Source organism: Eubalaena glacialis, chromosome 7 (genome assembly GCF_028564815.1).
Source record: "Eubalaena glacialis isolate mEubGla1 chromosome 7, mEubGla1.1.hap2.+ XY, whole genome shotgun sequence".
NCBI lineage: Eukaryota > Metazoa > Chordata > Mammalia > Artiodactyla > Balaenidae > Eubalaena > Eubalaena glacialis.
Genome location: NC_083722.1, coordinates 70,418,921 through 70,444,976, shown reverse-complemented (window position 1 = coordinate 70,444,976; position 26,056 = coordinate 70,418,921). Strand labels below are relative to the sequence as shown.

The following is a 26,056-nucleotide window of genomic DNA, read 5'->3' as shown; positions in this document are numbered from 1 at the left end:
GTAGGTTTCTGGGTTAACATGATTCAAATAAGGTAGATGGATGTGTTTCCAGAATGTTATACCAGATACTTCTAGTAACTGATCTGGGTAAATGCTGGTTGTGGAAACAGTTGCATTGCTTCTTTTTCAGCTTTTATAACCCCCCAGAAGCCACCTGGAGCCCTTAACTAAATGTTGGCGTTGTTTTTGTTTTTTCTTGGGTAACTCCTGCTCTGTGAGTCTTTATTTACTTATTTTTGGCTGTGTTGGGTCTTCGTTGCTGCATGCAGGCTTTCTCTAGTTGCGGCGAGCGGGGGCTACTCTTCATTGCAGTGCACGGGCTTCTCACTGCAGTGGCTTTTCTTGTTGCGGAGCATGGGCCCTAGGGCGCGCGGGCTTCAGTAGTTGTGGCTCGTGGGCTTAGTTGCTCCGCAGCATGTGGGATCTTCCCGGACCAGGGATCAAACCCACGTCCCCTGCATTGGCAGGCGGATTCTTAACCACTGCGCCACCAGGGAAGCCCCTCTGTGAGTCTTTAATTTGTCCTGGAAGAGTTGACACATATTGTGGCCTCTGACTTATCCCCATGGATAAGTAAGAAATCTCAGGAGTTCCCTGGTGGCCTAGTGGTTAGGATTTGGCGCTTTCACTCCCTTGGCCTGGGTTCAATCCCTGGTCGGGGAAGTAAGATCCTGCAAGCCTCGAGGTGCGGCCAAAAAATTTTTTCTTTCAAGAGAGAGGCAGAGGGAATCCTAGGATGATGGTACAAGGGGACCCAAGACCATACCTGGGCCCCTTTAGAAGAGAGCAGTTGAGAAGGCTCTGGAGAGACTTTTCAGAAAGATAACTTGATGATATACCTAATGTTCTCATAGGTATTGAAAGGAGATTTATACAAGTTGGGGAGAGTTTGGGTGTCAAATTACTGATAAGTACATAGAAACTAAGGAAATGATTTAAATGGCAATAACTAATTCTAGGGAAATAAAATCTTGTGCAAGAAAGAGAAACTATAGCATGGAAATAACGTGACTGTGTAAACACTGTGTTACTATTGTTTACATAGTCATGATAATGCCAACACAGAATAATGATCTAACATAAAAATATGATGGTAAAGATTGGGAAGATGGGTGAATAGGAAGTGTGTGGTTTGGATGTTTGCTGGACATGTGTACTGTGGGTGTGTGTATGTTGTATACGAGGTGTGGAGTGTGGGAAGGGGGATGTGAGTGTGGGTGAAGGAGAGGAAATCCTCATCTTCTTTTGTGGGAAACCAACAAATAATACCTGAAACAGGGCTTCCCTGGTGGCGCAGTGGTTAAGAAACCGAGCCAATGCAGGGGACACGGGTTCGAGCCCTGGTGCGGGAAGATCCCACATGCTGCGGAGCAACTGAGCCCGTGCGCCACAACCACTGAGCCTGCGCTCTAGAGCCCATGAGCCACAACTACTGAGCCCACGTGCCTAGAGCCCGAGCTCTGCAACAAGAGAAGCCACTGCGATGAGAAGCCCGCGCACCGCAACGAAGAGTAGCCCCCGCTTGCCGCAACTAGAGAAAGCCCATGCACCGCAACGAAGACGCAACACAGCCAAAAATAAATAAATAAATAAATTAATTAATTATTTTAAAAAACCTGAAACAGAAGTATCTAGAAGCAGCAATAGAAGCATGTTGTTGGGTGCTGTGGATGTAATTGTAAAGAGAACCTGCTAAAAGAGTTGAAAGTTGTTATTCTGGGGAGTGGTCACAGTGGGGAGGGAGTTTTGTTTTCATAACAAACCTTAGAAAACTATTTGATTCGTTAAACCAGTGGTTCTCAGCCAGGAGCAACTTTGCCCCCCAGGGGACGTGTGACAATGTCTGAAGACATTTCTGGTTGTTATAATGGAGGGCCATGGGGGTGCTACTGGCATCTAGTGGGTGGAGGCCAGGGATGCTGCTAAACATCTTACAGTGCACAGGACAGCCCCACAGCGAAGAATTACCCTGCCCCAAATGTCAATAGAGCCAAGCCAGAGAAAGCCTGCTTTAAATTCTGTGCGTGCACTACTTTGATACCATACAAATTAGGAAAGAGGGAGGGGGTAGGGAGGCTTCTGCAACCTGTGATTGGACCTCGATAAAGGTGAGTGGGGCTTCAGAAGCAAAAGGGCTCCTAACACAGCCAGGGTAGGGGTAGGGAGGGTTTCCCAGAGGTAACAACGAAGATAAATTTTAAAGGACAGTAAGATATGAGCTGAATGTGGGGCTAGGAGATTGAAAAGCTAACCATTTTCTAAATCAAATCATATTTAAGTTAACAACATTAGCATATATACTCCAGCTCTGGATATGTCATCTCTCTGATTAAAGCACTATTAGAACTTACAGTAAAATTTACATAGACATAAGCAATAGGAACTAAAGAAAGGAGTCAGCAGATATGACAACCATAAGACATTTCCCTAATTTTGCTCCTAATTTGACACTGAGCTCCCTGGCAGCCAGTTCAAAAGGAACAATTCTATTAAGTATATGGTTCCTGTTACCAGGAAGGAGGAAGCCTAGCAGAAACAGAGCTTTCCCAGCTGGCACTGGACTTATTTATTCACTGGAGCTGCAGGCAGAGAGGCTAAGAGACCCGATGGACACATCGGCAACACCCATGACTTGCAAAGGCAGCGCCACCTTGTACAGGCATCTTCCTAACTTGATGGCTTCTGTAAAAGCAGAACGAATGAAATTAAAAAGCAACTCAGTAAAAAGTGATTTCCAGGGGTTCATAGTGTAGAGCCTTCTGGGGATGACATTATAAAGTGAAATGATTCTTTTATAAAGTAGTCTGGTAATCCATTCTAAATAGTTGAAAAAATATTCCTATTCTCTCACCTAACAATCAGTTCTGGGATTTTATCCTGAGGAAATAGATAAAAACTAAACATGCGCATGTGCTTATTAGAGTCTTTTATTTCTAGTGGCGCAATCATAGAAGTGACCTAAAAAAACAACAATTGGGCAGTTTTTCCAAATTACATAAGAAATACATACATATTTTCTAACTAAAAATTCAAACATCACAGACAAAGCTAAAATCCCCCCTGACCATCTGTATTGTCCCTACTTCCAGGCCCCCCTCCTAGGGTAACCACAATTATGGGTTTTTTATATTTCTCTCCAAATCTTTTTTCTCTTCATTTAAATATTAAGTACATACATACATAAGTACGTACATGTAGAAATAGCTATTTCATTTTACATAGAGACTTTACAATCAAATGGTGTCATAGTCTAAATATGGTTCTACAATTTGCTGTTTTACCTAATACTATATCTTGGAGGTTCTTATATCAGTATATTTAGATCTCCCTCATTCTTTTTAACTGCTGCATAATATTCCATTGGTGAAAGTTTCATGGTCTGTTTAACTATTCCAGTATTACTCCAGTCACTGTCACAGCACTGGCATACACATGTGGGCATATATACGCATGTCACACTGCTGGGTTATAGAGGTGTAGGGTTTTTATTTTTATACTATACACTTTCTTTTAATTTGCTTTTCTCTAATTATAAGTAGTATTACAAGTGATATTAACAACACTTCATATTTTGGCTATTTGGACATTTATATTTCCTTTACTGTGAACTGCTCAATCATTCTATGTAGAAAATATTTTCTCCCAGTGTGTCCCTTGTCCTTTAAACATTATTTATGGTACCTAAGTCAGACAGATATTTTAATCTTTATTTATTTATTTTTTTGCTTTTATAATTTGTGTTTACTCCACATTTATAAAGATATTCTCTTTGTTTTTATTTTGGTGACTGCTTTGAAGTACTAGTATAATTTTATTCTTTTACTAATGGGAGAGACCGTTCTCCTGGCCCAGCCTATGGAGTACTTCATCTTTTTGTCACTTATTTGAAATGTAGCATTTATTAGAGATTAAATTATAATATCTATGGTTCCATCCTGTCTATGAATCTTGTATCCCTGCACTAATACCAGCTGTTGTTAATTACTCTTCATAGAGGGAGAATATTTAAATAGGTGATGCTAAATCTCACTTAGATGACTAAGATTAATGAATATTTTAAAAGCTTAGTGAATATGAAAACTATATGGTAAAATAAGTGTATCTGTATAAAATAATAAAGTAAAATCTGAGTATAAAATTTTATATACACCATACTGTTAAATAGGTGAAAATATGCATGCATATGCACAAGGACTAAAATGAATTTGAAGAAATGAAAGCAGTTACATAAGGATGGTCGAAACGCAGTCCACTGACTTTCTTTTTAAATTTTGTTTCAAGCTATCATAATGTTTTCTTAATAATAAAAAAATTTCCCAATGTTCCCCAGCCATGAGAGATTTTGTGCTCATTTTTGCCGTCTCACGGGGCTCATCCTGATCCATTCTTCATGCCTGTTTTCTATTTGTGGTTCCAGATAAAACCTACGTGGTTGACTTGAGTAACGAGCGAGCCATGTCGCTGACCATTGAGCAACGGCCCAGCAAACTGAGCCGCACATTTGTCCCCGGCTGCTTCGTGTGTCTGGACTCTCGGACCTGCAGCACCAACCTCACCCTGACAGCTGGCTCCAAACACAAGATCTCCTTCCTTTGTGATGATCTGACACGCCTGTGGATCAACGCCGAGAAAACCATAAGTACGCCCCCGCCCCTTCAGTGTGCTCCTGCCGAGCTGTGGGAGTTCTCCCCTCCCTGCCCTGTCTTAGTGGGGTCCACTGGGTGGGTTGTAAATAGTATGATCAGAAATGCCCCCAGCAGTGAGGGTGAGCAAGGGCAACCAAGAAGCACAGAGCAAGGTGGAGACACACCCGCTTTGAGACCAGCAGCCTCCGTGGGAACATGCATCCTTCAGAAGCAAGTGGCATCCCCCGTGTCCATGCTCACGTCTCCTCTGTCCAGCCTCCGGTCTCCCTCCTGTGAAATGCTCGTAGCCTTCCCCAACCTCCCCCATCCGCATGCCCCCTGCTTCCATGCTCACTGCTCGCTTGTCTTCTGTTGCATGAGACCAAGTCTTGAGCTCAAAAACTTTGGCTTCTTCCGTTTTTTATCCCTTTAGCTACTAGCCGTGCCCGACATGTGCTAGTCACATAGAAATGTTTAATCAGTGGAGGGCAGCAAAACCAATAGTCACCTCCTTGCTGGGCCACCATCATCTCTGACGTGGATGCTCTTAGGGTCTCCACTGAGGCAGTAGCTGAAGCCACGAGAGGCAAAACAGCCAGCCCGAGGCCACCCCGTTAGGAAGCGGCAGAGCTGAAACACCAGCTGAGATCTCCCCAACTCTACTCCCAGCTCTAACCACTAGGCGAACTGCCTCCCCACAGGCAGGGACACTGGGCAGCAGGGCTGGGTGAAGGGAAAAACCTGTACCCTGCCCACGTGGCACTTAGCATCTAAGATACAGGTTGTCTTAGTTGAGAACTTGAGCAAACAAGAAGAGAAAATTTCAACCCTGAATACTCCCCAGAAGTCGTTCTGCCGGTTTAGTGGAGAGTAAGAATGCAAGAGCACGAGGGAAGCTAGGAAAGGGGCGTCAAGGAGACAGGAGCGCAGGACAGAGCGGGAGAGGAGAGACCAAAGGGAAAAGCGAGAAAGCCTCGGGCTGACTTGAGAGCTGGAGAGGATGCACTTCCGGTTTCCTCCCAGCCTGGGTACCACGAGCCCCTCTTTCGTAGGCTGCCTGGACCACCGGTACTGCCACAGGACGTCCTACTCACTCCAGGTGCCATGGTACATCTTCCAGCTGCCTGTGCAGCTGCACGACTTCTCCTGGAAGCTGCTGGTGCCCAAAGACAGCATCAGCCTGGCACTGGTGCCTGCCCGGAAGCTGCAGCAGCACACTCACGAGAGGGTCTGCAATACCAGCTTCAGCTACCTCGTGGCCAGTGCCGTTCCCGGCCAGGACCTTTCCTTTGGCTCCTTCTGCTCTGGAGGCTCCATAGAGCAGATTCGGGTGAAGCAGAACGTCTCGGTGACCCTCCGCACCTTTGCCCCCAGCTTCCAGCAAGAGGCCTCCAGGCAGAGCCTGGCCGTGTCCTTTATCCCCCACTTCAAAGGTAAGGGGGTCTTTCACTCTCTCCCCATCTCGATGCCCTCTTAGCCTTTCTCATTGGGACACTTATCTTATTTTGGTTTTCTGATCGTCTTAATTGTCAATTTGAAGAGAAGGGATAGCTGAGCGGGCTGTTCCTCATACAAGATGATGAGTCCTAATCCTGACTTTACCATTAACCTAGTGTGGAAAATTCCAGGAGTTAGAAATAAGACTCTCTGACAGTGGGAGGTGATGGTTGGTAGGCAGCAGAACAAATAATCAGGTTCGAGGCTTTTTTGGAAGCAGGCAGGGCATAAATGAGAACTAACCAAATATTCCCAAGTCCTGGATTCTTGAAGTGGTAACATACAAATCCTTATGCAGATATTTTTATGATTCTGCTTTGACAATTCAGAACGCAGTTTGGAGGGCACAGAGGAAGGAATACTGGGAGAGAGATGAATCTCTAGAGCGTTCTCCTGCATGGGGGAGCAGACCTCTCCTGGGAGGCTAGTGTATGATCTTCTCAGGCAGCAAATGAGGTTTAAATCGGTCACAACGGTGAACTCTACATTGTTGATTTTAAAATTCACAGTCACCACTACAGGTTGCTAAGTTCATTTTTAAATTGACCAAGACCTTAATTCAAGGTTTACTCTGTAATTTTGTTCTCAGAGGCATGAGTGGGAGGGAAATGAATCTGGCCGTAAGATTAAGATCAGTCCAGGTTGCCTGGTATCTCCAAGGTTACCAGAGAAACTCCTTCTGGGGAGTCTTTGAAAATAAGACACACCCTCCTCAGTGTGGAGTGTTGGGGTTTTATCTCACCTGAAGATAAGGAGTGGATTAGTTGACATGTCAGAGACCCTTTCAACTTTGCAATTCTAGAATTCTTCCCAGAACCTGAAGTTTTCTAAATCTCCAAAATAGAAATCAGTTTACACCAGTCCCACCATGGAGCAGGGCGTTAGATAGATGCTAGCTCCATTGAGGGCATTTCTGAAAGGAAGCTGAGACAACCACCAGTTTGGCAAACTGGCTTGTTTTGTGTTTGTTTGTTTGGTTGGTTGTTTGGTTGGTTTTTTCAAAAGGCCCGAGAACCTAATCTGAGACTCTATTCCTTTGCTGACCAATATGGTAGCCACTGGCCACATGTGGCAATTTAAATTTAAATTAATAGTAAACAAAATTAAAAATTCAGTTCTTCAGTCACACCAAGCACATTCCAAGTCTTCAACAGACACATGCGGCTGTGGCTACTCTCTTAGCCAGTGCAGATCCAGAGCCTCTCCATCATGGCAGGAAGCTCTGTAGTCTGGACAGTGTAGCAACATCTCCTCCGCCCTCCTATTCTCTCCATCTTGATTGAGTGAAACAACTTCTGCGTGGATTCTCTTCCTTTTCCTACAGAGGAAGGTGTTTTCACAGTGACCCTGGACACGAAAAGCAAGGTCTACCTGAGGACCCCTAACTGGGACAGGGGCCTACCATCCCTCACCTCCGTGTCCTGGAACATAAGCGTGCCCCAAGACCAGGTGGCCTGCCTGACCTTCCTCAAAGAGCGGACGGGCCTGGTCTGCCAGACAGGGCGTGCGTTCATGATCATCCAGGAGCAGTGGGCCCACACCGAGGAGATCTTCAGCCTGGAGGAGGAGGTGCTGCCCAAGCCAAGCTTCCACTATCACAGCTTCTGGGTCAACATCTCCAACTGCAGCCCCATGAGCAGGAAGCAGCTGGACCTGCTTTTCTGGGTCTCGCTTACCCCAAGGACCATGGGTAAGGTCTTTCGGGGCTGGTGGATAGCAGTTGGTAACTGAGGGATCAGGAGCAAGACTGGAAGGCAAGTCAGAAAGCATGGATTTGAGTCCTAGCTGTCCATGTATCAGTCAGCTATTGTGTCAATAATACTGCATAACAAACCACCCCAGAACTCAGTGGCTTAAAACAGCCATTTGTTATTGCTCACATGTTGGCTGGGCAGTTCTGAGCTGGGCTTGTCAGGGTTCATTCACTCGAGCACCTGTGGGCAGCTGCAGGTTGGCTAGAGGACTTTGTCAATCTTGGCCGGGCACTCTCACATGTCTGGGGCCCAGCCAAGATCAGCCATGTTAACTGGGATTCCTTGACTCTCCTCAGCATGGTCTGTTATCCTCCAAACTGGGGCCTGTTCTCATGGCAGAGGCAGAGAGATCCAAGAGAGGCTGGGGGAAGCATGCAAGGTCTCCTGACGATTAGGTTAAGAACTCATACCCTGTCCCTTTGACAGCATTGGTTTGGTCAGCCCAGATTCAAGGGGTGGACAGGTAGACTCCATCTCTTGATGGGAGGAGCTGCAGGATCACACAGTAAATAAAGGACATGGGTGAGGGCAGGGGGAGAATTAGGGCATTTTGGTAGTCAGTCTACTATTAACCTCTTTCTGACATAGGGGAAGTCTCTTTACTCCTCTGATCTTCCTCTGCAGAGAATAGATGATTGTAACTACCCCATAAAATTATCACTGGGGATTCAGTGTTGGTGATTAAACTGTGAGGACCTGGAAAGTGTGACACAGATACATGATGCTGGCATTTTTTATTTAGTCCAGTGAAACATTAGAATCCTTGAATGCCCTCAGTCGTGGGCCTCAGAGCCATGATGAGGATTTTGCCTTTATGCCCAAAGTGGTAGTATCCACTGAAGAGTTTCAGGCAATCTGTGGTGGGGCCATGTTAGCCCTTGATTCCAAGATAGTCACAGAGCACCACAGAGTGTTGGAACCATGGAGGTTTTTTTCCCCAGCCCCTTCCCTTTTTGGTGGTCAGATAGACTGTGTGTCCACCCAAGGCCACACAGGTGGTTAGCAGCAAGAGAACCGACGGGGACCAGAAGCCACAAGTGAAAAGCTCTCTCACACTCTCAGATTAGCTCCTGAGTTTTCTTCCTCTCTTACATTCATTTTCTGTCATTTATTTCTAGTCCTGTTTTCTCACAGTCTCACCTTTTGTTTTCTTATTGAACAAGCCAGAAATTCTAAATCCCGGTTTGGTGCAGGGCTCTCTCTCTGATTTATTTTCTCTTTCCTTTGTACAACTGTAGGAGAAGGACAGCACACATGAAACAACCCTCTCCTTAACTCCTTCACCTCTGACTTTTGACTCCCTGCTTTCTTCTACACCCCCTGCTCTTCTCTCCTCCAACATGGGCTGCGGCAGTCAGGGGAGCACAGCTGGGATAGGCCAGGAGTAGCCTTTGGAGTAGATCTGGTAGGTCCCCCAGTTTGTTTTAGTTATCTTTCACTGCATAACAAACTATTCCAAGATTTAGTGGCTTAGACAATAACCGTTTTTTTTTGCTCACAATTCCATGGGTCAGGAATTTGGATGGGGCACACAGGTGGCTCATCTCTGCTCTAAGATATCGGGGACCTCAGCCAGATGCCTTGAATAGCTAGAGGGGGGCTGGGATGGTTCACCTTTGCTCACTTTCAAGGCTGGGAGCCTTGGTTTGTTTTCCTTGTGGAGTCTCCACATGGCTACTTGGGCTTCCTCACAGCATGGTGGTCTCAGCATAGTCAGGCTTCTTACATGGTGGCTGGCTTTTCCTCAGGAAGCGCAGGAAGCTGCCAGGTTTCTAAAAGGTTAGGTCCACACCAGCACAGCCCATATTCAAGAGGAAAGGAAGCAGATTCCCCTTAAAGTGAGGAGCAGCATGTGCATACGGGGAGGGAAGGAATGGATGGTAGCCATCTTTGAAGACTGTCTACTGGAGTTCATCACCAGCCTGATACCAAGTGTCTCCCCATCTCCCTCCCTTGTGTCTCTGCTCACAGACCTGACTGTCATCATCCTCGCGGTGGTGGGAGGTGGCGCCTTACTGCTGTTTGCCCTCGGACTCATCGTTTGCTTTGTGAAAAAGAAGTAGGTGGAATTTCTCAAACTGTCTTCACCTGAGCTGACACCTCCTTACAGCACACAGACCAGAGCTGTCATTAATTATTGACTTTTTTCTTGCTTTCCATTTTCCCCGCAAAGATCAATGTTAAATAATATTGCCGGGGCGGGGGTGGGGGGAGGTACTTCCCTGGCGGTCCAGTGGTTAAGACTCCGTGTTTCCAGTGCAGGGGGCGCTGGTTCAATCCCTGGTCGGGGAACTAAGGTCCCACGTGCTATGCAGTGCGGCCAAAAAAATAAATATTGCAGGGGGTGAATTCCCTGGCAGTCCAGCAATTAGGACTCCAAGCTTTCACTGCCGAGGGTGCGGGTTGGATCCCTGTTTGGGGAACTGAGATCCTGCAAGCCGCCTGGCATGGCCAAAAAAAAAAAAAGTGGAAAATAAATAATATTGCTGGATGTGAATTATGCTTGGAGGGGGAAAATATCCCCTACCTAGTAGGAAAAAAAAAATACACATGCGGTGACATTTTAGCCTGCAGTTTTACGCAGCTGCCTCAGCACAAGTCCCCTGTGAATCATTTAGTGTCTGCTCATTAGACTGTGGTCCTCACAGGGGTGATCTTGGCAGGAAAACGCTCACGTAGACCCTGCCAGACCAGGCCTGTGAACCCTCTCCCCAGCCCCCCCCACCCCCGTCACCTTGAGGAAAACACACTCACACTGCCCAGCTTGTTCTCCTCCAGTTTCTTAAACAAACTGTCTGTTTCATGCTTGTTTATTGGCCTCCAGACAAGCACCAAAAAGCCAGCCCTGTGGGCAAGAGGAAGGAAGACCCAGTTAACTGACTCAGTCTCACCTTCCACCCCCTCAGGATAACAGCTTCTGTTTTATGAGAGGAAAGTGTTGACCTTTTTAGACAGAGTGCATGCCGCTGCCAGATTTCATCAGTTCTGCTCATATTTCTAATTAAAGCCATGGGGGCGGGGGGAATCTATTTCCCTTAGCAAAAAACTAAAAAAAAAATTTCTTTATTAACTGGGGCCATGCACAAACAATTGAAATTGCTGATCAGAAATGTCTCTGCTGATGAGGATGGGTTGGCAGGTTCAGGGGGAGGCGTCTTCTCTGTGAAATGGGATTGCACACATCTCACGTGAGGGAAAAGGACTTCTTTTAAAGAGACATCATTGTATCATTCCTCTCAGGAAACTTTCCTGTCTGGGTGCACAGTATGTTCCACCCAGATGAGAAAGCATGGCATTAACACTGGGCCCCAGCTTCCTCATCAGGAGGGAATTGGACGAGGGGAGGGGCCAGCACTTGCCTCCATCCCTAAAGTGCCCCAGTCCCGGCCTGGGAATTACCAGCCACTGCCTTGCTGTGGGGGAGGCCACTGGCTGGCAGGTTTGCATAAGGCTTGTCTGTCCCCAAGTTGGGTTGGGAGGGAGGACGGGTTCCTGCTGTGAGAAGGAGGGCAGACAGTGCCGTTGAACTTGGTCATTAAGCATGTATTTCCTGAGGGTCTCCTGGGCCCTAGGAACCAGGAGAGGTGCTGGGGATACACAAGACACAGTCTTTTCTCCTGCCGTCTATGGGGGCAGAGTGACTAAAGAAGCACGCAAATAAGGAGGCGGTGTCAGGACAGTGTGAGAAGAGCTTGGTAGGGACAAGCAAGGCGCTGTAGGAGCACGTGGGCGGAGCATTGCTACAAGGCTTCAGGCTGGAGGCCTTGCAGCCTGTCATCCTGGCCAGGGAACCCAGTGTTACCAGCTACATGTACTAGATTTATTTTTATCTCAGAAAAGTACAGGTTCACAATTAGTGAACCGCCAGCCATGCATTATGTGGTCCATTATACTAATTGAGCTACTGTCCTCCATTTGAATCCCTGGTCGGCTAAAAAGTCAGCATCCCCTGCTTTTCACTGGTGGAGATGGAGGGCGAGGCTTTGTTTTCCGAGGCAGGGAGTGCAAATGCCCATCCATGTCCAATACCAAAGAACATTACAAACCAAGCATTAATGGTGTTAGGGAGGAACCCGGGCACCCGAGCCTGACTTTTGTCTTCTTTGTAGCTCTTTCCTCTTTTGGAGGTTTCTGCTGAAGGGACTGGATCCCTCTACTGATGCTGAGTCCTACTGTCCCCAACTCCAGCTAAAAACTAAGATACAACCTTCCATCCTGAGTGTCGTATGCTATCATTTAGAAGCTAGATGGTCGTAGTTTGTGCTCATGCAAAAGTGAGATGAAGCATTAGCTACAGGAAAGAACTCAGAGAGTCATAGAAGGTTGGCCTAGGCACACCCGTGCTTGATGTGGTTGGTTTGGGACACCACCTGTCTCTGCTAGGAAAGAGAGGTTGTCAGATGTCTCTACCTTTGGATACCATGCAGGTATCAAAACAAACTCAGGCACAGAGGGTGTTAACAGTGCCCTCTCTAAACCACTCTCTGCTCCTGTTTCCACCTTAAAAACTGGAGACAGAAGCTGGTCCCTTTCTAAATGTTCGCTGAGGACAGCAGTTTCAGTTTCAAACGCTAAGCTATTTGAGGGACTTGGGGGAGGCCCGGTCAGAACCCTGAATGATCTTCATTCCAGTAGGGATGTACAGTTGGTGAGCCTCTAAGATCGTTTTCTTCCTGACTTCTGTCTTGTTCCCTTCCTCAGTAGGAAAAAGAAGATCAACAAGGGCCCAGCTGTAGGTATCTACAATGGTACCGTCAATACCCAGATGCCGATGCAGCCAAAAAACTTTCAGAAAAGACAGAAGGACAACGACTCCCACGTGTATGCCGTCATCGATGACACCATGGTGTACGGGCATCTGCTGCAGGATTCCAAAGGGTCCTTCCTCCAGCCAGAGGTGGACACCTACCGGCCCTTCCAGGGCCCCACAGGGGACTGCCCTCCCTCCCCACCCCCCATATGCTCCAGGGCTCCAACTGCAAAGTTGACCGAAGATGAGCCATCCTCTGGCTTCCTTTCTGAGTCTGAGAGCGAACCGTACACCTTCTCCCACCCCAAAGACAGGAATATAAGCAATGGGAACACAGACCCTCCCTTGCTAGAAGCCTACGAGACCATGGAGCCTGGGGAGTAACTTGAACCCACCCCAAAGACTTCACATAAAGCAGGGCACTGAGATGCCCTTTAGGGTTCCCACCCAGAAATCCTGAAGAAGAGGAATTGTGTGGAAAGGTAGCAGGAGGTTTTTCTGGATGCCACCAACTTCTGATTTCCAAGTGGACTCATTCCAATGCTGAGACATTGAAAATGATGAATTGTGATCTGGATACAATCATCACGGTGAATGTCCTTCTGAACTCAGGTTGGGTTGTAACCAGTCCATAATGAGAGGGGAGAGGCTGAATCACGCAGGACAGGGATACAACGAGCCCTGGATTTGGATTTGCATTTGGATTTAGACTTCTTCAGGTTGACAGTGCCAACCCCTAGGAGCCCACGGAGACCCCTGCTCTCACTGGGGTCCCCTGGGTGGAAATGTCAGTGTGCTTTATTATTATTATTTATTTGGTGGTCCTGTGTATTTAAGAAGTCAAATGTATAGCCATGCAACTCTTTTCACCTGACATAGTGACAGCTCACGCTAACTGGTTAGATGGCTGGGTTTTGACTTCTGCTGACCACTAGATAAACATGTGCTTGTCCCCTGGGAGGTGGGAATAATTTGCAGTCTGTCCAGCCAGAAAAGGGTGTGTGTGAGGGTACTGCCGCACACCTGCTTTGATAAGAGACTTGCTGGTTCTCTCGCTCTGCGTGTGGTTATCCTACCACAGAAATCCATCTTGAGTCCCATTGTCCTTTGACCTAGAAATAAGAGAAATTTCCTGGAATTGCCATGTGTGGCTCTCCCAGCTGCAGCAATACTTTAGCATCTAAATAGAAATTAAGAGAGTATTTTCATCCTCTAAAAACATTGAAGGATACACCAAAGGGTGGCCACCTGTATTAGTTTCCTAATGCTACTGCAACAAATTAGCGCAAGCATGGTGGCTTAAAAGAACACAAATTTCCTATCTTAGGGTTCTGGAGATCAGAAGTGCAGAATGGGTTTCACTGAGCTAAAATCCATGTGTCAGCAGAGCTGTGCTCCTTCTGGAGGCTCTAGGGGAGAATCCATCTCCTTGCCTTTTCCAGTTCGTAGAGGCTGCTCACATTCCTTGCCTCTGATGGTGGCAGTGTGACACTCTTGCTTCCCTCTTTTACTGACAAGGACCTTTCACTTATAAAGCCCAGCCGGATAATCCAGAATTATCTCCCCATCTCAAGATCTTTAATTACACTGAAAAGTCCCTTCTGCCCTGTAAGGTAACATATCCATAGGTGCTGGGGATTAGGACATGGACCATTATTCTGCCTACCACACCTTTCCTGCCCCTGCAGGAGAGACTGCAGAATGATCCAGACTACAGGTGTGTTTTGTTTAGCCTGCACATCTTTTTAAAGAGTTAGTCACCAACATTTAAAATTATAAAATTATAAAATGTTTACATAAAAATCCAGATCAGAAGGTCTGGCCATGCTGGGGCTCACATTCTCACTGAGCAACAACCAGCTGGAGTTGAAACGCAGCTCATCTTTAGATGGGGCATCTGGTTCACCAGTTCACCGCAGGGCCCACCAACCCTGTCACCTCCCACACTGAGGCTGAGGGTCTGCTGCTATTGGTCAACACCCTGCAGAGTTGCTTCTCTCATAATGAAATGGAAAGTTCAGGACTCATATCTCATATGAAATAAGAAGACAATTCTTGAGGCTGATGGGCGCTTCAGGAAAGTTTCTTTTACACACAGCCCACATCCATCATTTATACTAATTACCAGCCCAGCTCCTGTGGGCATTTGCCTCTGTGACCCCTGTTCTCATCCGGGAGGAGAAGGATTGTGTTATGCCTTGTCAGTACAGTCCCAGGTCAATACTTCTGTGGCAAAACCTCCTTTAAAAAGTAGATGCAGGGGGACTTCCCTGGTGGCGCAGTGGATAAGACTGCGCTCCCAATGCAGGGGGCCTGGGTTCGATCCCTGGTCAGGGAACTGGATCCCACATGCATGCCACAATTAAGACCCGGCACAACCAAATAAACAAATATTTAAAAAAAAAAAAAGTAGATGCAGGGCTTCCCTGGTGGCGCAGTGGTTAAGAATCCGCCTGCCAATGCAGGGGACATGGGTTCGAGCCCTGGTCCAGGAGGATCCCACATGCCACAGAGCAACTAAGCCCAAGCGCCACAACTACTGAGCCTGCACTCTAGAGCCCGCGAGCCACAACTACTGAACCCGCATGCCACAACTACTGAAGCCTACGCGCCCTAGAGCCCGTGCTCCGCAACAAGAGAAGCCACTGCAATGAGACGCCCGCGCACCATAACAAAGGGTAGCCCCCGCTCGCCGTAACTAGAGAAAGCCCACGCGCGGCAACAAAGACCGAATGCAGCCAAAAATAAATAAATTTTTTAAAAAAATAAAAGGAATTAACATTTTAAAAAAAAAAGAAAAGTAGATGCAGGTCGTCGTGTTCAGTGACTTCACCTTGGAAATGCACTGCCCAGACTTGTCCACCTGCTACTTTGCCTCCATGAAAAGGAGTTTTGCAATTTCCTAAATGGTGTGTGTTCCAGGGTTTTTTTTAACTCTTTCCAGGAGGAAGAGTATGTTGGGGGTTTTAAAATTATGCCTTCGGTGCTGACAGTGACACCTTTACTTCTGAAAGGCTGGCTCTGCCCAGGGACCCTCAGCCTCTTGACCTGAGATGCTGGCAAACACCCTCCAGGAAGGGCCAGAGGAGGGCTGTGCCTTCCTTCCCTCTGCTGAAATTGTATCAATATTTAAAATCATCGTTGGGGCCCTGGCCCTCCATTCTCTGCCTTCTCTGACCTCCTGGCTGCTTCTGACAGTCACTCAGTCAGTGCTCTGAATCCCACCCTCAAAGCATGGCTGTCATCACACGTCACCTTTACTTACAAGGGCCCCATGTGGCCATTTTCTTTTAACCGAGAGCTCAAAACTCCAGGCCAAGTTGTTGTCTTCCTGAGACCTCAGGTGGATTTAATGTTTTCCAAAGACATGCCTCCTTGAAGGGGCCAGCCCGACATACCCCTGGCTCTTTCCTTTAAAGCCCAGGCCCCACTTCTGTAAAATATTTCAGGGTCGCTGAAAACCAAACACATTTGTTGAAGCCTAGCTTGTGCCAGCACAGTATCCTCCACGCTGGGTCTGCTGATGCCGGGCTGCCCTCACACCCATCCTCTGTACCTGTGACAAAGCCCGACTCAGACAGGACTGGTTAATGCTGCAGTCATTTTGCACGGGAGGGGGATGTCTCAAGGAAGAGTCAAGGGAGAAAAGCGTAAGTCCATGGAATATAACCTGGGTCAAGGTTAGGACTGATTTGTGTGGATCGGCAATGCTTAACTCAAAATAATTTATTTGTTGTATATACTTTTGAGGCAGCATTTTATTCATTTCCTACACTTTTTTAAATAAACAAATATACAGAAAAAAAGGCATCAGGTTGTTTAAATGCTTTGGCGACTTGTCCCCTGGTTCAGCTGAGGCCCTCATTTTCCAGGTTCAACATGGGCTCAGCAGATTCCATCTTATCTATGTGTTTATGGTCCAGCAAGCTGGACTCTGGGCTGCCGATGAGTGACTGAGAGGCCAGAGTTTGTTCTGTTCTGTTCTTGTTGAGGCAACCTGAGCCCCCTCTGTGTGACCCTCCCAATACCTGACCCCCACAGAGGCCACCCTTGCCACTGACTGCTCTACACCCAGTGCAGGTCACCAGCCACCAGAACAGAAGCAAAGGGAAGGCAGTGGGAGAGGGAAGCTCCAAGCGGGCCCCCACCACCCGCCATGCACTTGAAGGGGAGACCCAAGTACACGGAGGAGACCGGGCGCTGCTGTGTAACAAACCACAGCAGACCTTAGTGACTTAAGAACAATCACATATTTTGCCACAAACCTACATTGAGCAGGGCTCAGCAGGGATGGCTTATCTCTGCTCCGTGTGGCCTCTCTGGGGCAGCTCAACTAGAATCCACTTTCAAAATGGTGCATCACACAGCCGGCAAGTTATTGCTGGCTGCCGGCTGGGAGCATTGATTCCTCATCATGTGGACCACTCACTCCACAGGGCTTTCTGGGCTCCTTCACAACACAGAGGCTGGCTTCCCAGGGCGAGTGTTCCCAGCATCAGGATGTCGGAGCCGCTAGTCCCTCGAGGCCTGGGCCTGGAAGCTGGCACAGTGTCACATCCATTCTAGCCTATGGGTGCATCAGTCTCAGAGCCTCAGATTTAAGGGGATCCATATATCGCATCGTAAAAGAGCATTAAATTTGTAGAGAAGTGACAAGACAAAGGAAAAGTACTTTGAGCTTCTAGGAGTGAGTGGCAAATTGTGAAAAGGTAAATATATGGGGGGAGCTAATGGAAAATACGAGTTTTCGCAAGGTGTGTTGTATAGATTTCTCTGCTGTCGTCTCTGGGCTAAGCGTCTAGAGTTGTCTCTGGTGATGAAGAATCAAACTGTCCTTCCCGGTAGAGAGGGAGAGGACAGAGAGTTTTTCTTGTGTCTGTTTCTTCTTAATTGGCTTCGGCTCAAAATAATCCTTACACCAGGCTTGCATATTTTGGGGTGGAATACTCTGAATCCCTCATTCTCCCATTTGAAACAAAAATAAGTTTCATATATTAAAAGTTAAGTTGGCAGCTGTGCAGAGAGATTTGGGTTAGAAGCAGTGAAATAAGAGATCTACAAAGGCGGAAGCAGCATAGATGGAACAAGGGGAAAAGAACAAATCTAAGTATATTGCCCCGTATCTTACTGAATCAGTCTCTTAGACCTGGGAGTAAGTCACTCTGGTGAAACAGTTGTGTTTCATTTCAGGAAATGGTACTGCAGGTGGGAGCAGGGTGCCCACTTAAGTTAAGCCTCTATATAGTGTGAGCAATCAGACACTTAATGAGGGACATTTCTATAGAAAATGAAGAGGGGAAAGGGCTAATGGTTAGAACAAACTGTAACCTCAGTTTTTGAGTCCAGAAGGTAGGTAGTGAGAAGATTTCTAGATGTTGGGCTCAAAGCATTTATTTATTTATTTATCTTCCAGTTTTATTGAGATAATAATTAACATACAACACTATATTAGTTTAAGGTATACAGCATAATGATTTGACTGACATGCATCATGAAATGGTTACCACAATAAGTTTAGTGAACATCCATCATTTCATATATATACAAAATAAAAAAAAAATTTTTTTTCTTGTGATGAGAACTCAGGATGTACTCTCTTAACTTTTCTATATAACATACAGCAGTGTTAAGTATATTAGTCATGTTGTGCATTACATCCCTAGTACTTATTTATCTTATAACTGGAAGTTTGCACCTTTTGATCACCTTCATCCAACTCCCCCTCCCCCACTCTCCTGCCTCGTTCCATAACTTTTTTTCTTTTTTTTAAACATCTTTATTGGAGTATAATTGCTTTATAATGTTGTGTTAGTTTCTGCTGTATAAAAAAGTGAATCAGCTATATGTATACATATATCCCCATATGCCCTCCCTCTTGTGTCTCCCTCCCACCCTCCCTATCCCACCCCTCTAGGTGGACACAAAGCACCGAGCTGACCTCCCTGTGCTATGCGGTTGCTTCCCACTAGCTATCTGTTTTACATTTGGTAGTGTATATATGTCCATGCCACTCTCTCACTTCATCCCAGCTTACCCTCCCCCCTCCCCGTGTCCTCAAGTCCATTCTCTACGTCTGCGTCTTTATTCCTGTCCTGCCCCTAGGTTCTTCAGAACCTTTCTTTTTTTTTTTAGATTCCATATATATGTGTTAGCATACGGCATTTGTTTTTCTCTTTCTGACTTACTTCACTCTGTATGACAGACTCTAGGTCCATCTATCTCACTACAAATAACTCAATTTTGTTTCTTTTTATGGCTGAGTAATATTCCATTGTATCTATATGCCACATCTCAAAGCATTTTTAGATGGTGGAGTGAGAATAGCAGTGCCAAGCCAACGAATTTCCTAGTTTGCAATTTGAATGTCTGGTGCTAGCATCTACATCAGCGTCACAGTCACAGATATTTCTCAGTGCAGAGCCTGGAGGTGTCCAGCTGCACTTTGCAGGGTTTCTCCTCCTGCTGCTCCTTCTCCTTTTTTTCAGGCAGTCCTGATAAGGATCTGGGCAGCCAGGTTTTAGTTCTCAGTGGCACCAAGTTGGGAGGGGGAAAGAAAAAATGGAAATGTTAATTACTAAAATGCACAAATGTTAGGAGCCAGTTTACAGAGGTCAAAAAGCTCAGAGACAGTGAGCATGGCTAGAATTTGACAACCCACAAGAGTACACTATATTTTTTCTATTGACACATAGAATTTCGCTCTATAATTATCCCCATTTCTATCAAAGATAATCAGACTATTTTGTTTGAAAAATAAATATAGCCTCATTAAATTTGGCCTAATCATTTATGTAAGTGCAGCATGAGTAGTAACATTTATCCCCAGACTGAAGAGACCTCAGAATTACTAAGAGGCAGCTGCGAAGCACCAGCTGTGTACCCTAACAGGCAACCTAACTTCTCTGAACCAAAATTTCCTCAACTGTAAAGTGTGAATCCTAATACCTATTTAACAAAGGTGATTGCCAGGTTGGGGAGAGATGATGTATATGACAATGTCTGGATTTAGTAGCCACTCTTCATTACATCTGCATTGAAGAGAAAAGAAATATTGCCCATAGTCTGCTCATCTGGCTTGGTCTCATCTCCAGCAAGCTGGTTGTCTTTTCCTGTGAGCTGACAGTTCTCTAGCTAATTGTGTCAAATTCAAAGATGCTGTACACCTCGTTCTCTCCAAACTCATTTAGCTGTCAGCTCCAGCAAGCTGGCATATGATCCTACAGCATTTGTGCAGCCCTAGAAAGAGATGTTCCTGGGAGAAGCATCACAGCATGAGCCGTGTGGGCTCCACAGCCAAGGAACCGGGAACTGCGGGGTTTCATTTTCTAACATTATTGCCGTATGTTAAGATATTTGGTTGCCTGTGTCTGAGGCAGCCCTGGGTGTTTGGGCCTGCCTGACCAGGCACCCAGATCAGAGACGGACCCCAGCAAACCCATGTGAGGGGTGCAGCATTCCCTATCGCCTGAAGTAACCATAGCAACGGTCCAGTCTTTTCTCCCTGCTCCACCCCTACCCGCAAAGGACACCTTTCCTCAATGACAAGAGGCTGGGCAAACAGTACCACTCCTTTAAAGATGGTCAGAAACTCATCACTTCTTCTCCAATGTAGAGCTAAGTCAGTGCCTCTAAATAGCCTCTAAGCATTTGAAAAGTTTCAAACAGAAGTTTGAAAAAAAGCTTGTTAAACAGAAACTGTGGACAGTGTTTGCCCTCATGGAAGGAAACTGTGACTGGGAAACTTTTCCTCCCCATATACCCTTTTGTAGCTTTTGAATTTGAACCATGCAAATGTACCTTATTTTAAAATAAAAGAAAATGAAAACAAAAACTTTTAAAAAACTTGTCAAAACTCAAGATTCTTTGGTGGTTTCACTCTTGTCAGCCTCCTGTGTGTGCAGTTTTTCAGAGATTTTAAGCCTCCCTTCTCCCCTCCCCACCCCCGGTGGTGGGACCAGTTTGGCCAGATTTCACGCCCCTCTGGTCAGAGATCCCAGGTTACTCCCAGAGAGGCTAAAGGCTGGAAAAGACTGGAAGGTGTGGTAGCTGCTCAAACACCCTGGAAGGCTCTTCCACAGCACCTCGGGGACTCCATTCCTTAATGCTGATACTCCCAGGCCAAGAAGTCCTCCGGGGGCTGACAACCAGTCCTGGGAGAGGAGGTGTGGAACTCCCCCCTCTCCCATCTGGAAAGAGGAGTCCCGGCACCAGCTGGTGAAGTGACTTCAGCCCCTTCATTGCCCAGGACGTTCAGATCTGCCCTCTCCAGGATCCTGGCGGGAGGGACTAGAATCCACTCAGATCTTAAGCCCAGGAACTAGGGTTGGGAGGGGGTTGGGTGGCTCCTTGGAGTTCAGGGAGAGAAAATCATTTTGTGATACTTAGTCTTTTGAAAGGAAAAAAATATTTTTAGCCAAAATCCAAGTCCATAGCCCTGTGGGAGTGAAAGAGCCATTCTGCCTCAGACTTGGATTCAGTGTGTACTTTGGACCCTGGGCTGGCTCACTGGGTCTCAGGATACCAGCAGGGGCCAAGTCCGTTGTCGGTCTCTTTCTTTTCAAGAGACACTGATTGCTTGGCGGTCTGCCAACTGCAGTGTCACCGAAGCTATCTGCAGGCTGAGCACTTTCCCCACCTTCCACCTGGGGGGTTGGGGGTGAACCTGCCCTCCAACCTCCTCCCAAGGCCACCCCCATCCAACCCCATCACTGGTTGCAGGCACCACCCAGGAGGCCCCTGCTGGTATCCTGAGACCCAGTGAGCCAGCTGATGGAAGGATAATTGGGAAATGTGTTCTTCAGAGGTGATCCTTTCCAATCAGGAGTTAAATCTTCCTCACTTCCTCTTGAAAAGCAACCCAGTGATATTTCTGCAAATAACAGTCTCTTTGAGAAATAGTGGTAACATAGGTACTTCCAATAATGAAGATAAAAACCCCTTATACCTTTTAAAAAATATCTAGTGTCAAATCAGTCCACTATATCCAGGATGAAGTATTTTCAATTATATTTTCCTTAAATAACATGGGTAACACGCTCCTTTTGAGATAATAAAGCCTTTGTCTTTGGTGTTAAAAAAAAATTAATCTATTTTCTCCAGGCCAGGGACATCGGTTTTTAAGATGAGAATTTACACTTGCTACAGATGCTGCAAGCAGACTTCTTGCACAAATAGATCAAGATGTTTCTATTTGTCTTCAGATCCTTGCCAAGAGTTGAGCAATAATTGAACATGGCATCAACCCTGCTTTGATCTGCGTGAAGAATTTCAGTGTGGGTAGCACTCAACTGTGTGGTATTCGTTCTGCTGTGTATCCAATTCAATCCAGTTATTTCAATGTACTCATTAAATACCTACTATGTGCAAGACAGTGTGCTAAGGCTGAGTGCTGGTGGAGAAGCTGCCAGGTAAAGTGCTATGAGGGAGGGTTGGGACACGGGATGGGGGAGGGGAGGAGATTACAAAACTTCCATGGCAACATTTGCTCATTCATTCAAAAAGCATGGCACCAAATGAGGTGCTGGTTATCTCAATTCCATTAGATCCTTTCTTGAGTTGTTAAGACACTTCTAAACTGAAAGAGGAATGAATGTGGGGCTTGGCTGGAGAGGCAGTCATAAAATGTGATGAGTTCTTTGCCAATTTTTATTCAATTTTCCCAATTCTGACCTTTTGTTTCTAGCCCTGCTCCCAAGGCAACAGACCAGGTTGCAAGTATTTAGCAAACAAGCTACATTAATCTGTAAACTAATTAAAACATATTGTGATGATTTCTCAGCAATATTCTTTAACCCATAACCTTCATTTTGGATACTGAAAAAGAAAACCGTGCACTCTATCGTGGCCCTCAGGAACGCTTAGGGCTGGAGCAGCTAGAAGGTAATAGACTCTGCACATTTAAGACATAGGTCATCTCAAGACTTACCCTTGATTCCAAACCTCTGCACAGAGGACTATTGTTTCTTTAGGAACAGCAACCTAATATTTTCTTGCCTGAAGGAGAGATGAAAAACATATTCAGGCTACTGAGGAATAAAAGGAAGCAAACAGGCTCAGATGGGGAGGGTGGCACCTTGGGGCTTCCTGGATCCAACTCACCATACCCAGAGTTTGGGGTAGAGAAGGGTGGGCCCTTCTATGATGCTTTGGTCTCATCTCAAGTTTCTGAATTGCCATTTTCCAGGTCTCCTTTCCCAAGTTCTTTGAGGACCCAGAAAATTAGAAAGAGGGTTTTGAAGATCATGGCTGTGCTAGGGATGAGCTTCTGCGGAACACACACTGTCCTCCTCTGTGAACAGCCGCCCTGAGACGCTAAATAATGGATGACATGAGGACAGAGGAAGGGAGTCAATGAGCTTTGTCTCCTCAGTTGGTCAAATTCTTCCAGCAAATTCCTGTGAAAGGGCTCTTGTCACAAGGGGACCATTAAATAAAGGACTGTTTGTGCTCAGGGGGCCCTTTCCTCCCTAAGGTGTTCAAGGCCTGCCCCCAAAACGACAGCAACAACAAAAATCCCCACCCAAGGATCCTGGGTTACCTCAGCTCCTAATCCTTCCAGATCTTTCTAGTTGAAGAGCAAGCTCTCATCCTGGAGCTGTGAGGCAAGGGCCTGAGGCCCGACTCATCCCCCGCCTTCCTTCCAACCCATCTCCCAGAAGAGGATGAGGCCCATCTTGAGGCACATTTGTAAACCAACTGCCCTGGCCTCCCGTCCTCCCTTCCCGCTTCTCAGCCATGATTTTAAACTATGTTTAAAGCGGACCAGGTGAGGACAATTAGGGCAAGAAACACCTAGGCCTGAGGGGCCCAGAGGGTGAGAAAGACCCTTGAGGCCCAGAGGAGAGTTGAGGGATCCCGAGGTCCAGAGACGGAGGAGGCCCTGAGCGAGGTAGGGGAAGGGGAGGGCGAGGACGAGGCGAGGTGTTGGAGGGGGGGGATCAGGAGGGCGGTTGGCCTGGTTAACGTCCTGGTGGCGAGTCTGGACTGCCTCCGTCCAGGCCACCTGCTGGTATCCTGAGACCCAGTGAGCCAGCTGAGAACCAGGAACCGCACTCTGTTCAGGGTGGAACAGCACGGAGGAGGCCAAGAGCTCCGCCTCACTGGCCTGCAAGGAACCTTCCCCATAGCTTCCGGGTACGGGTGAGGAACCTTGGGCCCTCATCAGGGCACATAAGGCCGTGAAAGCCAGGTTTAGGGCCACCAGCATGTGAGTAAGGAAACTGCAGGATCCCCAGTCGAGGGCATAGGCAGGTCATCCGTGAGACTGTGCCAAGCGCGTTTCTGGTTAACATTTTCACCACTGAGGGCAAGAAAGGTTGCTCCATCTCGCTTAGGGCCCCCCTTTGCCTTTGGAGCTTGCATTTCCCCACCTGGGGCCCAGATCCTCCCCCAGGTAAAGTACACAGCTAAAAGTGGCAGCCGTGTGGTAGGACAGGTGGCTTAAAGGCTGTCCGGCTGGCGACACCATTCAACACAGGCAGCCTCCCCGCAGCTCAAGCTGACTTGGCTCAGGTAGGATGCATAGAAAACCTTCCGCCCACCTTTCGATTTCTTCTCTTTGAGATCACAGTTCCCTTAGTCTGGTCCCTCCTAGGAGCACAAATTTTCCTAACTGGTGCCCTCTACTTCGGCCCACGAGTTAAAAGTTGAGCCGTTAACTTAGGCCTTTTAAGTCTCTGGAAGGCGACGATCATTATTGGTCTGTTTTTGCTCCTGAAAGGCATGTGCGTTTCTTTCTTACTTTTTTTTTAATTTATTTTTTTTATTGAAGTATAGTTGATATACAAAATTATATGTTATAGGCATACAATATAGTGATTCACAATTTTTAAAGGTTATACTCCATTTATAATTATCATAAAATATAGGCTATATTCCCCTTGTTGTACAATATATCCTTGTAGCTTATTTTACACCTAATAGTTTGTACCTCTTTCTCTCCTACCCTTATATTGCCCCTCCCCCCTTCCCTCTCCCCGCTGGTAACCACTGGTTTGTACTCTATATCTGTGACTCTGCTTGTTTTTTTTTTTTTTTTTGTCTGCACCATGTGGTTTGTGGGATTTTTTTTTTTTTTTTTTTTTTGGCTGTGTTGGGTTTTTGTTTCTGTGTAAGGGCTTTCTCCAGTTGTGGCAAGCGGGGGCCACTCTTCATCGCAGTGCGCGGGCCTCTCGCTATCGTGGCCTCTCGTTGCGGAGCACAAGCTCCAGACGCGCAGGCTCAGTAATTGTGGCTCACGGGCCCAGCTGCTCCGCAGCATGTGGGATCTTCCCAGACCAGGGCTTGAACCCGTGTCCCCTGCATTGGCAGGCAGATTCTCAACCGCTGCGCCACCAGGGAAGCCCAGGTTTGTGGGATTTTAGTGCCCCGACCGGGGATTGAATTTGGACCCTCAGCAGTAAGAGCGTGGAGTCCTAACCACGGGACCACCAGGGAATTCCCTGCTTCTTTTTTGTTATATTCGTTTGTTGTATTTTTTTAGATTCCACATATAAGTGATATCATTTGTCTTTGTATTTGGATTTGTCTAGTATTTGTCTTTCTCTGACTTATTTCATTTAGCATAATACCTTCCAGGTCCATCCATGTTGCTGCAAATGGCAAAATTTCTTTTTTGATAGCTGAGTAGTATTCCATTGTATTTATATACCACATCTTCTTTATCCATTCATCTGCTGATGGACACTTAGGTTGCTTCCATATCTTGGCAATTGTAAATAATACTGCTGTGAACATTGGGGTGCATGTATCTTTTCAAATTAGTGTTTTCATTTTTCCTTGATATCTACCCAGGAGTGGAATTGCAGGGTCATAAAATAGTTCTATTTTTAGTTTTCTGTGAAACCTCCATACTGTTTTCCACAGTGGCTGCACCAATTTACATTCCCACCAGCAGTGCACGAGTGTTCCCTTTTCTCCACATCCTTGCTGAAATTTGTTATTGTATTCTTTTTGATGATAGCCATTCTCACAGGTGTCCTGTGCGTTTCTAAACTGATGACTGCTCAGACATCAGACTTAACTTTGCAGCCCTGTGAAGGTTCAATGTATTTCCACTTGTGTATGATTTGTTCAAGGGCACAGAGCAAGTTGAGTTAGAATTGGAACCCTAGTCAGGAGATTCATCTACACCTCAACTCTTCGTACTGAGACCTTTTTTCTCATCGTTGTCTTGCCTTTCATTTCTTCTCTTTTTCTTTCATAGGCTGGATCCAGCACCTGTGGACCACCTGTCTATGCCCTGTAGCCAAAGACCACTAGGAACAAAGTTGGATTTACTGATTTGTTGCAGGGAAGGAGGCTGTGTACATGCATAGATAAGGAGTCATGGGGCTTCTTAGCACAAGGGACTTGGAATAGAACTTGCGCTTGTGTTAAGTGATGTGGGGGAAGTTTTAAGGAAGCAGGGGTTTGCTCTGGATTGGATGCTA

The 26,056-nt window shown here is 46.5% G+C and overlaps 1 protein-coding gene across 2 annotated transcripts in view; it reads left to right on the top strand.

Annotated features, from left to right (window-relative positions):
• The window catches only part of CDCP1 (CUB domain containing protein 1), a 55,525-nt gene extending 39,106 nt beyond the window's left edge, over positions 1–16,419 (top strand). Inside the window, exons 5-9 of one of the 2 annotated variants that reach the window (XM_061196626.1) lie at positions 4,418–4,639; positions 5,678–6,058; positions 7,447–7,812; positions 9,848–9,935; positions 12,581–16,419. In XM_061196626.1, the coding sequence (XP_061052609.1) occupies positions 4,418–4,639; positions 5,678–6,058; positions 7,447–7,812; positions 9,848–9,935; positions 12,581–13,010 (1,487 nt within the window). In that variant the 3' untranslated portion in view covers positions 13,011–16,419. Of the gene's footprint in view, positions 1–4,417; positions 4,640–5,677; positions 6,059–7,446; positions 7,813–9,847; positions 9,936–12,577 lie in introns of both variants that reach the window. The other variant, XM_061196625.1, reaches the window with a different exon arrangement.
• The last annotated feature ends 9,637 nt before the right edge of the window (positions 16,420–26,056 follow it).